Genomic DNA, 13,808 nt, shown 5'->3' on the forward strand with positions numbered 1-13,808 from the left:
GTCATATTTGAAAAAAGTGAAAACAATATTCAATTTGTTTCACTTTTTTTCATCTCACTATTTCACCTTTTGTCTTTACAAAAAAATATGTTCACGCATAATTCAACTCCAACTACAACGTGAAAAGGTATTTAAAAATTAAAATTGTGTTCCGCCATGAAATAAATTAGAATTATTTTATATATTTTACGGTAATTTGGAGTCAAGCAATGAAAACAATTTTATGTTGTTTTTGAATTTTTGAACAAAGTGAAACATAATTTTTTAAAGTTTTTATGGCCAAATGCGGAGTTCAACATTAGAAAAAAGTTAAAAATATTTATGATCAAACAAAATTTTATTTCTGATAAAACACAATTTTAATTTTTAAATAACATTTTTTACTCTAATTTTTTTTCTATTTTCACAATACAACTTGACCAAATGCTTACTAGATTTCTTAAAAATGTTTTTTCTTAGTTGAAATAGGTTATTGATTGCGTCTATTTACCTTCTAATAAACTTATCTTCACCATATTCCCATTCCGTATCTTTACCTCTTCCACACCCATGTAGTATTATTTGTTTATATTATTATACACAATTTTTTAGATTAATATTTTTTTATGTATCAAACATAAAATTCATACCAATCACAATTTTATTATACGTCACATGTTCATTTTATTTCTTAATCTTTTCTTTTTGTATATTTTAATTATACTACATAAATTGAGAATGAAAGAAGCAATTTAAATTTTATAAAGTGTATATAAAATATTGTATATCATTAAATAAACTTGATCTGCTATTACTAATTATTAAAATTTATTTTTTAATTTTTATATAAAAATTAAATAATTCATAAAATAACTTTAATTTATCTGATAATGCAACATATTATATTTCTTTTTACTAAGGGATCGTTTGGTAGAGTGTATTGGAAAGTTAATACATCCATTAGTTTAATGTGTACTACTAATATCTTGTTTGATATACTTTTTCACCCCATATATAACTAATGCAAAACTCTATTGTGTATTGAGGTGTGTATTATTAATACCTCTAAATCCATGGTATTAGCATGCAATGAATATGATGAATGCATTAACACGATTAAAGACATTATTATTCCTCAAAAGTTTTTCTACATCCTTTCCAACATATATATAGAGGATTTTTTATTATTTAATTTATATTATTTTTAATGCATTAAACTAAATAATGCATAAAAAATATAAACATAACTAATGCAAATATAGCTAACACAAACATTATTAACACATCATATTTTATATTATTCTTATACACTCTAGCAATCGACCCCTAAAAAAATTGTTAATTACAAAATTAGTTATCCCGAAATTACCTAAGATAACTTATCCCATCATGCATATGGAATAAGTTATTCCATCACTATGATTTAAATAGTAGGATAAATTATCTTGATATTAATTAATTTTTTAAATTAAATATAAAATAAAATAATCTTTTATTTTATGTCGAGATTACTTATTCTTTATACCTTAGTCGAACCGACCGGTTAGAGTATTCATAAGAAAATGGAAAAAAGTGTAGTACGGTGGTGAAACTTTATCCCCCAGAAAACGATAAATAATGCAATTATGAAGAGAGAGACATAGTGAGAAAAGTGTTTGTTACTTCCATCAACAGCACAACGGTGCGAATGTTGGAAGAATGGAAGCAAACCAAAGGCCAAGTATGGCGGCAAAAATAAATACTAAATAAACTTTAAATCTCCTACATAATTTCCATCTTCCTCACTGCCCCATATACTAAAATTTTCTATACTACTAATATTTTACCCCATTTTTGTCTGCATATCATAGTACAAGAACACTTTGAAGTTAAAAGATGGTGTGTGAAGTGAACTAGTGAAGAGTTTTCTAAAAGGGTTTGGTCTTGTTTCTCTTTTTCTGTTTTGCCTTCTTGATAGTCATTGAAAAGGAAAGACAGTGACTTTGATAGAGTTCTTTTCTTTTTCCAGTTTTAGGGTTGTATAGTGGAGGGTGCTATTAATGGCTTTAACGTTTTGTACAAGGCAAAAATTGCTAATACTACTACTTGTTACAGTTGCCAACTGAACAATACTGAATCATTCCCTTCCAAAATTATCATGATGGGTCATCATCATCAAGATGATGGGGCTAACAAAATGCCTTGTTCTAGTGAGCATCAAAATGTATACTCTGATGAAGCTAGTATTGTTCTTCCTCCAGTTACTGCTGGTGGTTCAGCTGTTGTAAGGACTTTGCAGCCTTTTGATATTTCTACCAACAACTCCCAAGGTAAAAAGGGGTTCCTTTGTTTCCCCCTTTGTCCCCTTGACCTTATAGTCCTAAGTTAAAAGTACTTTTTTTTTTTTTTGGGTTCTTGATGGTTCCTTTTCAACCCCTTTTGAAAAAGAAAGATCTGAATTTAATACTACTACCGTTTTGTTGCTGCTAAAAACTGTCTGAACTTTGGAGAATAAATATGTGGTTTTTTTTTGTGTGTGTGTGTGTTGTTTAACTCAGCTGCAGGAGGGATGGCAACCACACTGGGGTACCCTTTTACATGGGCACAGTGGAAGGAACTGGAGAGACAAGCTATGATCTACAAGTACATGGTCTCAGCTATATCTGTTCCTCCGGATCTCCTCTTATCAATTTCCACAAATTCTTCTGGAGCTTCACACGGTGTTTTTCACGCTACCTGTAACAACCCCTTTTTCTCTCTCTCTCTCTTTTTTTTTTTTTTTAAATAATAAAAAAAATGGGGGTATAGGAAAGGATATTACTGGGTGGGAAATGGAATTTTCACTAATAAAGTGAAAGTTGATGTAGCCAACTAATTGAGCTACCAAGATTTCCCGAGCCCTTTGTCTTTCTCTATTGCCCCCATCAATTTATTTTGTCTCTTTGTTTCCCCTTGGTTGATCAAGTTTTTGGGTTATTTTTCTTGATTGTTTTGGGCAGTGGCAAGTGGTTCAGTACAAGGCCAGCGATACACAAATGTAAGGGATGTAGAGCAAGGAAGGTGCAAAAGAACGGACGGCAAAAAATGGAGATGCTCAAGAGATGTGGCACCTCTTCAGAAGTACTGTGAGCGTCATATGCATAGAGGCCGTCCCCGTTCAAGAAAGCATGTGGAAGTTCATGCTGATGTTAGCAATGCCAGTGACAGTAAGAAGACACGCCGTCGCCCTACCCCCATGGTTGTTCCTGCTGTACCCACACATGCTGCTGGTCAAATCAACAGCCACTCAACAAAGCAGCCTCTTAGATCTACCTATCAACAAATTCAGGGTCCTCTGCTTTTCCATGATGAGACGGGGGAAAATATCTCCACTAATCCCTCTTTTAATGAACTACACAGGTTCTCTTCTAGCTGCTGATTTAGAGTTTGTTTGAACGGGCTTATGACGTGACTTTTGGCTTGTTTTTGGCGTAGAAATAACACCTAAAACACCACGTAAATGCTTTCAAAACCTAAAATAAGCCAATTCAGTAAGGCTCTTGGTTGAGCTTAAGTTACACCTTTACTTTGCTTTTTCTTTAGGGGAAAAATCCCAATTTATCTTTGTTATATTGTTTTGTGTTTTGTGTTTTGCATGATTAAAGAAGTTCGGGCTGGATGATGGAAGGGGACATGGTAGCGAAGGCCAATGCTGCACAACAATGGCAACATTTGATGGACTCAAGTGCAGGTTTCTCAGCTGATGGAAGGACTCATCCAGATTTGCAACATGGTTACAGGGAAGATGCATTGGATTTATTGGCAAGTAGAGACTTGGAAAGTACTGAAGATGTGAGTGTCAAGCAAAATGGTGAGTTCAATTTCATGATAAATCCTGAATCAGTTTCTATGGGTCAGCAATCTTTAAAGGAGGCCCCAATAAGTGACTTGGTTAACTCATGGTCCAATGATAACATTTACAACAATAGTAACGATGAGAATAAGGAGGCTTCGTTGTGGTCGTCTCTAGGGAATATCTCCCCATCGTCACTTACTTTGTCTATTGCTATGGCTGCTGGTGATGCCCTTGATGAGGATATGGGATTGGATAGTCGATTTATGAATGCTAATCAGCACAAGTCTTGGGAGAACAGCTGGGCACCTGTTGCACCTGGAGGACCATTGGCTGAAGCTTTACACCCTAGCTCATCCTACACAAGCAATGGCGATTCGATCAGTCCTGCAGCGACGACCGTCTCATCACCATCTGGGGTTCTTCAAAAGACATTGCTTTCGCACTCTGACGGCAGTGTTTGCAACAGCCCAATTCTTGCAGCTCCGACTAATATTACACCTGAGATGGTTAAATTCCATTGGCCAAATTAGGAATGCCAGAATGGCTCTTCCTTTTTTTGTTTGTGTGTCGTTCTTTTCTTGCTTTCTATCACATGACAGCCAGAAGTTCACAAAGTGACTGTCTATGGTTCATTCAGGCATATCTCAATTTCCAAACACAAGATCAATGGACTTCTATACTATTACTATCGTGGTACAAGTTGTGTAGGAAATATTTACACTTGTGTGCGTATGTTTTTGTGTACAGTTTTTCTGCCTTGTTTATGTTCCTGAAGTGTTGTGCTTCTTGACACTTAGAATGATCTGATATCGGATTTATCATGAGAATGAGCTGTCATTATGGACACTTGCGATGCTTAAAAACAGTTTACAACACAACTTACTGAAATGGAATTTGAGTTTATAAAAACAAGGGACCTGGTTCTTCTGTCTTTTTGATTAGAAAGGCATAATATAATGGCCCTACTACCTGTTATCTGCATTTCTTTTGAGTTGGCTGGCTTTAGGATTCTAGCTGAAAAAAAAATATCTCAGTTTGACTTGATAGATACAACTATACTCCTTATTAGCTAATGCTTTTGTTTGAAAAATTGAACCAGCTTTTAGTTTTGTCTTCACTTTTCCATGGAGTCTGATTTCCTTATATTCATTCGATCAACCCAAATTTTAGAGGACGATAAATTCACACATGGTAACAGAAAACATAAAAGAAAGTTGATGTCATTAAGCATGCAAGGAATGAAGCAGTTCTAAAGACTAAAGAGTGCTTGTGAATTTTGGCGAAAGCTGGATGATGTACAACACAGTTCGTACTCCCTCTGCCCCATAATTTGGTTATGAGCTTTTTATGGGTTAAAAGAAAGTGATATTTGACTAGAATTTCTAAAATGTAATGCGTGATTCTTTAGAGATTTGATATAAAAAATGCAGTTTATATTAGTACTATTTGTCTAACTTGTAAGAGTTCTTAATCTAGTTAAAAGAAAGTGATATTTGACTAGAATTTCTAAATGTAATGAGTGCTTCTTTTGGTATAAAAAATGCAGTTTAAGATTTTATTCCTCCCAAGATAAACTAATTAATTGTCAAACAAGTTCAAGAATCGGTAACATAATTAGCTCTAAATTATGAAATCTTATTTCTTATACGAGTGTGGGATGTAGCTACTATAGTTGAGATGGCCGAGTTGGTCTAAGGCGCCAGATTAAGGTTCTGGTCCGAAAGGGCGTGGGTTCAAATCCCACTCTCAACATGTTACTTTTTTTTCCTTTTTTTTCACCATCGTCAAGTCATACTTTACCTGATTGTATTTTATTGGAATTGAGATAATACGTCAAAGAAATTTGGAAAGAGATGAATGGTCCATCAGGCTCCTTTGGTTCATCATTCGAACTGATACCCTCCTTCTATTGGGACGAATAAATGCATTAATATGCTTATTACTCCTTTCATGCCCAAAATTTTTGTCTATTTTGAAGGTTCAATGATTCTTTTGAACTGGTATTTGGTCCAAAATGGGACATTTTTAAAAGTATACTTGAAATTAGATAACTGCGCAACATTTTCCTTTCTCAAAAAAAAAAAAAAAAGATTTTGTACTTGCAATTACTACTAAATATAATTAGTGTCAAAATTCGTTTGATGAATCGTAAAGAAAACATGTGATACAATCGGGTCGTAAAGTAAGAAAACATGTGATACACAATCGGGTCGTGATATAAAATTATAAATGATTAATTTTGCATACATAAACTATACCATCTTTTGTTTCTATTTCAAGAATCAAATTTTTCATTTTATCTATGGACATTAAATTTCTAAAAGAAAATTTGTATATTTAAAAATTGCATAAAAAATTAGAAATCAAAATAATTAACGAATTGTAATATTTTAAAAAAAACTCTAACGATGCACATAATTAGTAGGATGCAGTAATTTTTTTCTTCAAAGAGAAAAGACATCTTTTCCCTCCTGAACTTGTCCTTTAAACTCACTTTAACACTTAAACTTAACTTCTATTTATTTACCTCCTTAACATTTTTAAAATGTATTTGTTTCGTCCCTCAAAACTGAATATCACTCTCACAACGGAGAGTGGGTTACACACGTGCTATGTCAGTGCCAAATCAGTGCCACATCAGTAACAGGTCATTGTCACATAAGAAATTAGGATTTGTTTTTTAAATTCCACGCACATACTATTTTTATGTATTTTTATTTTAAAAGGCAAAAAATATATATTTACTATTTATATATGTACTATTTTAATATATATATATATTTAAAATAAATATACACCCCCCCCCCCACCCCCAATCTCTTTCTCCATTCTAGCCCCTGCTCTTCTTCCCGCCCCCACCTCACCCCCGTTCTTTTCTCCCCTTCCAGCTCTCTCCCCCCACCTACCATTCTTTCTCCCCTTTCAGCCCACCCATACCACACCCTTTCAGCCCCCCACCCCCCACCATTTTCTTTCTTATTCAAACACAAAAATACTTTTATCAAGTTAAAATTAATTTTTTCAAATTGTCTTATTAATAAAAAAAAAATCAAAAGTAAAAATTAAAAGAAATCTCATTGATGATAAGTGATTCAAAAATAAAATCATCAATTTAATTTAATTTTTATCTAAATTTTGAGGGAGAATGAAGGTTGAGATGGTGTTCAATGAAGAAAATTATTTAATAGTTTTTTCATGTTTGTTCTTGGGTGGTGTTAATGGAGGAAAGTGAAAAAATTAAATAAAAGTGTTGTTCTTGGGTGGTGGTATTAATGGAGGAAAGTGAAAAAAATTAAAGGAAAATGTTGTTCTTGGGTGATGGTGTTAATGGAGGAAAGTGAAAAAAATTGAGGTTGTTAATGGAGATTTGAGTGTTGCTGATGATCATTTGAAGAAGAAAGAAGAAAAAAGTGTTTATTTTTTATTTTTATTTTAATTTTTTATTATATTTTAAATATAATATTACTGAAATTAATTTTTTTTAATAAATAAACGCATCTCATTTTAAAAAAAAATGTCACGTCAGCTTTAAGGGTCAAATAAATATACTTTAAAGATATTAAGGGGGTAAATAAATAAAAGTCAAGTATAAGTACTAAAGTAAGTTTGAATAACAAGTTCACGAGGAAAAAAAGTTTTTTTTTAAAAAAAAAAAAAAAAAAAAGGAGAGGGTGTAAACATAATAATGCTGAAAGTGAGACCCTGCACTCGTAAAATTTAGAAAATAGGCGATCTTTCGAGAAGGCAGAAGAAAACATGGGAGATCGATCGAGAAAGCCGTAGCAATCACCACTTGCATAGTTTTATCTAAAACTTTCACGATTCCTCCACACTCTTCTCTACTCTCAGTCTTCTCCCTATAAATATCTCCTTACATTGCTCAACTTGATCAACGAAAAACAAAACCAATATCCACTTTGCAAATTAAAGAGATCGTATATATCCTTTGATCTAGCTTTACTTTCTGAATTTATTTGATTTTGCTAATAATGGCTTGCACGACTGTTACATGTTCATCAGCTTCTCCATTAGTGTCAAATGTCAGTGTTGGTGGAACTTGTAAGGTAACTGCACCTTGTTCTGTTTTCTTTCCGTCCATGCGAGGGCCAGCGTCTACGCTGGTAGCGCGAGCCACTGGAGATAACAAAGACACATCAGTGGACGTGCAGCATGTCAAAAACGGTCAAGGAGGAAACAACAAAAGCACTGCTGTTGAGCAACGTCCTAGGAGGATGGCTCTCGATGTCTCCCCTTTCGGTAAGTCTCGTTGCTCCCTACATTCTATTTATTCCATTTTTGTATCTGATATTTGACTCTCTATAAAATTTAAAGATTCATTCATCAGTGAACGTGGTACCCAAGGTAGTGGTAGTAGCATCTAATTAAACTCAGCTGATCCTTTAGTCAACATTACATCAGAATTTCTGTCATGTGTCAAACAGGACTGTTAGATCCAATGTCACCCATGAGAACAATGCGGCAAATGATGGACACTATGGACAGATTATTCGAGGATACCATGACATTCCCAGGAAGGAACAGGGCATCAGGATCAGGGGAAATACGTGCTCCTTGGGACATTCATGATGGTGAAAATGAAATCAAGATGCGATTCGACATGCCAGGGCTCTCCAAGGAAGATGTGAAGGTATCCATAGAAAATGACGTGCTTGTCATCAAAGGCGAACACAAAAAGGAAGAAGGTGGAAATGATGAGCACTCGTGGGGGAGGAATATCAGCTCCTATGACACTCGTTTGAGCCTCCCCGATAATATTGAGAAAGATAAAATCAAAGCAGAACTGAAGGATGGAGTACTTTTCATCTCGATTCCTAAGACTAAAGTTGAGAAGAAGGTCATTGACGTGCATGTCAACTAAATTAATAGCTCTCAAGCTATTCTTGTTCTTGGCTTTTTTTGAAACCCTTGTGTAAAATGTAAGTTTGCTATTGCATAAAATATAAGAATGGCTTGAGATATAATAGTGTGTTGTTCTTTTCTGTTCTTCTAATATACCTTTTTCTAGCTAATAGTTTGGCCAACTTCGTGTCCTTGGGGAACCAAGACAATGAAGACAATGCACCGAGTTTTGCACGTGATCTTAATTAAATAATCGAGGACATTGAGAGGTGACACGTATAATATAAATATCAAAAACTTAATAGTCGTTTTATTCTCCTTTAAATCAATCTAGTACTACGTCAGCTGCTAACCAGAAAATGGCTATTCCTTGCCACTGCAAACAGGAATATTTTTCATTCACCAGATTTCGTCAATGAATTAAGGTACGGGCAATATAAATCAACAAGGCTGGTCTTTTCTTGATCCTCGTGAAAGACAATTGTCACAGAAAGAAAACATAGCTAGTAGTAAATAACACGAAAGCAATCAGTTCTTTTGATCTTATTCAAGCTTTTTCAATTTCAGATGTCTATGTAGAAGAATTTATAAAAGAGCACCATCACGGTACAAATCCCAACACATTGAGATTCACTTCTTGTATTCTTATGTTTTGAGATTGCCTGTGTGATATAATCTTAAATAGCTAAGCGTAAATCAAGCTTGGTTGGCCTAACGATTAGCTCGAATAGGGTTTGATTCGATTAAACAAGTGTTGGGGTTCGATTCCTGCATTGTGCACGCAGCAACCATTTGATCAGCGGCAAATCCTTAAATGGAGCCAGATCCGCGGAGGATTAGTCCTTGACCTGTCGGGTTGGGAGATATCTTGGGCAACCAAAAAAAATAGCCAAGCGTAAAAGGAAATGACTAATAAGAGAAGAGGTTCCAAGTACTGCTTAAAAGATTTTTTCCTTTGGAAAAAGAAAGCGAGGTGAAATCAATCACCCATTAATAAAGGAAGGCTCCAACAAAAAGTCACCAAGCCTTGTAGAAACTAGAAAGTGAAGATCAATGACCTCTTGGCTGAGCTGTGCTAGCATGCAGATTACGGAACTGAGACTTGTTTCGTGGCAAATCACAACCATCAAGACATAACATCAATGAAAACACATTTTGGGTCAACAAAGAAATAAATAAGCTGAATAATCATCCTGCTATACATAGAACGAAGAAAGTGAGTACTCTCCTCATTAATCTTGGAAGTTTGAAGCTGAACTTACTCAGAGCCCCCCCACCCCAAACCAAAAATAAAAAGAAAAAGCAGCAGCAAAACACACAAACCAATGGGTAGCGGAATATGTAGGACCTCATTGGATCAATGTCACTGTTAGATCATCAGTCGGTATAGGTACTCGACGCACCGCCTATAGATACGTAATAATATACCAGACTTAAATTACATCAACATAAGCACTCACAAACCAGCCGACGGTACAAGCATAAGAACAAGTATCCAGAAGGTGAGAGATGCCCAGCTGAGTAAGGCAAATAAACTAAAAAAAACAAATGCCACGAGGTACTCAATGATATTTGTATCTACGTATGTATTCAAATATAAGATCAGTCGACGAATGCAAAGTGATATATTACGGCACCACTGAGCGAGGAGTACGTGGTCGGACAGGAGTCTTTGATGGGCTTACTCTGCAGCAGGGAAAAAGAATAAGATTACTTGAAATGCAAGTAAAATAGAGAAGAAACATCAGCAGAGAAGTCTAACTAAAATCAAAGAGCAACCTTATAGGGAGTGATCCCAGGATTGCACCACTGCAGTTCAGTGCAGCAATGGCACTCTCAGCCTGCATCAATCAGAAAATTCATCATGAAACTATACCAAACAGCATAGCCGTGAAATGCTATGTGCTAAGTTTCCTTTAAGGGAAAGAAAACAAACATGATAAGCGGCACAATGGAGGAATTCAAAATTTTCTACGTCGAAATTCTTCAAATATATTACGGTACATCATGGGCTGTCCACAGATTTTTGGTATGAATTATTGACAACATAACATTCAAGAAATTCCGAGATAGAGACATTGATGGTTGACCCACAGTGTGAAAGAGGTAAGAGAGAGTCATCTGTAATGTTAACAGGATCTTTGATAGGTAGAGGAGGCAGACAAAAAAGCTAAACATCTTTTTTCTTTCGGCGAGAACGATAGCATTTTTGGGGGCTGAAGGTACTCCTTTAGATGGTTTAACGCGACTAGCAGACCACACAACACTCAAATAACTGACACTGACTATGACTTGAATTGTCTCCCTGGCTAAATAGAAAGACAACCCCATTCTACACGTCATCAACACGAAAATCATGCCTTTCCTCTAATACCATTTGCCTTTCCCTTAAGCAAACTAATCTCGAGTACGAAGTGAAGTGAGATAATTTACACCGTGTATGTTCAACTAATGTAAGTAATAGAACCTAGAAATAGATCCTGCCAAGACAACAGAGCCTAGAAACAGATCTTGCCAAGACAACAAAGAATAAGCAATAAGAGTAGGTCTCTAGCACCATCAAAGTTTGTCATTGTCACAGCAAGAAGTAACCTAGAAAAAAATTGCACCACAGCTGATCACAAGGAGGAGGTGAACTCAAGTGTGACCTTCTCCTATCCAAAAATAGTAAGTGTGACACCAGAGAAATCTCCCACTCCCTCCATCTCCATTCCAATTTCTGTGTCATAGTTTGAAGAGACACAGTTTTAAGAAACCAATGAAGAACTTTTAAAACTTGTGTCTTAAATATGCCATAGCATTGGTGTGACTGTAAAACTTTACAACTTGGGGTTGAAAACATGCTACAACATTTGTGTCGTAATCAAAGCTTCTCATTAAGGTAAAATAGAAAGTTTAAAGTTTTATCTCCCAAAAAAGAAAAAGAAATTATAAGGTTAATAATTTCGAGAAAGGAGTGTCATTCATTTTGAAACAAACTAAAACGGAAAGTGTCGCAAAACAGGAACCGGAGTATTTGACTCAACAGACTTGTACAAAATACAAAATCCGCATGTTATAGCAATAGAAAACAGTAACAGCTTTGCAATGCATAAACGAGAACTGGATGCAGACTGTACCCGCAACCTATGAAAGAGTGGTGAAGAAGTTCAAATCGAGAACCTCCACCAAAGAGACAAATAAAACCTCTTTCATAGTTTCCCACATCCATTCTCAACTAGTGATGTGGATGAAAAAATAGCATGTTATATGAAAGCAACTGAAGAACAGAAAAATTATCTGATATCTCAATGCAAGTATATTGAAGATACTTTGTCATGGGAACCACACTTCATGATATATCAGGTTCGAAAGTTATAACAATAGTATCTCACAGAGGAATACCAAGTATAAAGCACTTCCCTTCCAACTTCATTTAAGTGATAAATACATACAAAATTCACATGGTAAAAGTTGTAATGGCTCCCATCAAAGCAACAATTATAAATGTATATTATATCGATGATCCCCACGCAAAGAAACAAGTCAAAAGCTCGCCACTGAGAGATGCAGAACATCCCAAGCTGGGCAGCCACAAAAACACTGACATAGCAATTTTATATACCCCACGTTATTGTGAATTCCTAATAATCTACTTGAAGTACTCATTAGCTACCAAATATAACACAAGCCTACTGAACTAACCAAAACAACAATACAGGACACTTCCTTTTCCTGCTGCCCAGGAAACATTATATAAGTGATTAATTTTGCTTAGTGTCGTTCGATTTCTTCATAAGTAGTCCAGTTTATTCAAGTTTGATGATTCTGAAACCCTCCATATGTTTCCCGGATAACGAAAATATAGGAAGACAAGAAGACCCCATATTGATCCTCGTTAAAGAAATAAGGGGGTGCTTTGCTCACAGATTAATTCTTCAGAATTAATCTGGGGTCTTTTTGTCTGTGAGTGTCCTTTGAACCAGCAGAGACAAAAAACAAAGATTGGAAGAAATCACCTGGTGTTTGTTGACTCTACCGGTATATGAACCTTTGAGATCTCATAGTTCTCAACCCACATCGTTGACCACCGGGCCGCACCCTTGGGTGCTCTACTTTATAACTATTAGTTATGCGAATTTTTTATATCGTGTCTCGCTTTTGTACGACTGACATAAGGACCCCATCCAGCAATAACTCAATCTACACAACTAAATATCTCAAACAGTGATACTGAACAGCAACTGGATACCATATCCTATAGTTATCGTCCACTCCACTACTCTAACAATGAAGCATCCAATAACAAGAGCATACATTAGCTATCCTGAGAAATAAACAGAAGCACATATCCACAACTAAAACGGACCTGCAGATGATGAACCTTTTTTTTTTTTTGAAATAGGTAACTTAGATGATGAACGTTTCTCACACCACAAAGTTTAAACTGTAGTAAAGATTATAACCAGATAGAAAGTAATGATCACATGGCTCATGTTATCCAGTTAGAAAGATTAGGATTAGTTTCTGGTGACAAAGGTATCGGCATAAGCTTAGACAGGCACTCCAGCAAACAAGGAAAAGAACTCTCAATCGAGATCCAGTTTATGTCAACAAAAACTCAAATTCACATGAGTGGCAAGCTATTATAAAGAATATACTTTGCCGACATGAAGGGTGATATTCAGAGTTGCAATAACTATAGGGGTATTAAGTTATTGAATCACTCTATGAAGATTTGGGAGAGAGTGGTCGAGGTGAGGCTGAGACGGATAGTGTCTATTTCGGAGAACCAGTTTCGATTTATGCCTGGCCGCTCGACGACGGAGGCAATTCACCTGGTACGAAGGCTGGTGGAACAATATAGGGAAAGGAAGAAGGACCTGCACATGGTGTTTATCGACTTGGAGAAAGCATACGATAAAGTCTCCAGGGAGGTGCTTTGGAGATCTTTGGAGGTGAGTGGAGTCCCGGTGGCATATATCAGAGCAATTAAGGACATGTATGATGGAGCTAAAACTCAGGTGAGGACGGCGGGAGGAAACTCAGAGCATTTCACTGTCTTGACAGGATTGCATCAGGGATCTACTCTTAGTCCCTTTTTGTTTGCTTTGGTGATGGATGTGTTGACGCGGCGTATTCAAGGAGAGGTGCCTTGGTGTATGCTTTTTGTAGA

General features: G+C 35.7%; 3 protein-coding genes and 1 non-coding gene across 7 annotated transcripts in view; 3 read left to right on the top strand and 1 right to left on the bottom strand.

Moving 5' to 3' along the window:
- The first annotated feature begins 1,589 nt into the window (after positions 1 to 1,589).
- On the top strand, positions 1,590 to 4,511 carry LOC107863045 (growth-regulating factor 5). 2 transcript variants are annotated; one of them, XM_016708797.2, is made up of 4 exons: positions 1,590 to 2,288; positions 2,517 to 2,696; positions 2,958 to 3,357; positions 3,606 to 4,511. In XM_016708797.2, exons 1-4 carry the CDS (start codon positions 2,117 to 2,119, stop codon positions 4,321 to 4,323), a joined length of 1,470 nt encoding a protein of 489 aa, XP_016564283.2. In that variant the 5' UTR covers positions 1,590 to 2,116; the 3' UTR covers positions 4,324 to 4,511. The 2 variants fall into 2 exon arrangements, with proteins under 2 accessions (XP_016564283.2, XP_016564282.2); XM_016708796.2 differs by having other exon boundaries at positions 1,594 to 2,288; positions 3,603 to 4,511.
- A 953-nt stretch (positions 4,512 to 5,464) lies between these two features.
- Positions 5,465 to 5,545, top strand: TRNAL-AAG. Its single transcript has one exon. It is a non-coding gene; the product is annotated as a tRNA-Leu (tRNA).
- Positions 5,546 to 7,508: 1,963 nt separating this feature from the next.
- Positions 7,509 to 8,772, top strand: LOC107863044 (small heat shock protein, chloroplastic). 2 transcript variants are annotated; one of them, NM_001324847.1, is given in 8 exon segments: positions 7,685 to 7,936; positions 7,938 to 7,961; positions 7,963 to 7,972; positions 7,974 to 7,990; positions 7,992 to 8,025; positions 8,028 to 8,050; positions 8,236 to 8,655; positions 8,658 to 8,772. In NM_001324847.1, coding segments are annotated over 8 exon segments (702 nt in total). In that variant the 5' UTR covers positions 7,685 to 7,782; the 3' UTR covers positions 8,678 to 8,772.
- A 1,209-nt stretch (positions 8,773 to 9,981) lies between these two features.
- The window catches only part of LOC107863042 (polyadenylate-binding protein-interacting protein 12), a 9,530-nt gene continuing 5,703 nt past the window's right edge, over positions 9,982 to 13,808 (bottom strand). For both annotated transcript variants that reach the window (XM_016708793.2, XM_016708792.2), the window contains exons 10-11: positions 10,433 to 10,494; positions 9,982 to 10,339 (exon numbers count right to left, since the gene is read on the bottom strand). In XM_016708793.2, coding sequence (XP_016564279.2) covers positions 10,282 to 10,339; positions 10,433 to 10,494 — 120 coding nt within the window. In that variant the 3' untranslated portion in view covers positions 9,982 to 10,281. The remainder of the gene's footprint in view (positions 10,340 to 10,432; positions 10,495 to 13,808) is intronic.

The sequence above is a fragment of the Capsicum annuum genome, chromosome 3 (genome assembly GCF_002878395.1).
Source record: "Capsicum annuum cultivar UCD-10X-F1 chromosome 3, UCD10Xv1.1, whole genome shotgun sequence".
Taxonomy (NCBI): domain Eukaryota; kingdom Viridiplantae; phylum Streptophyta; class Magnoliopsida; order Solanales; family Solanaceae; genus Capsicum; species Capsicum annuum.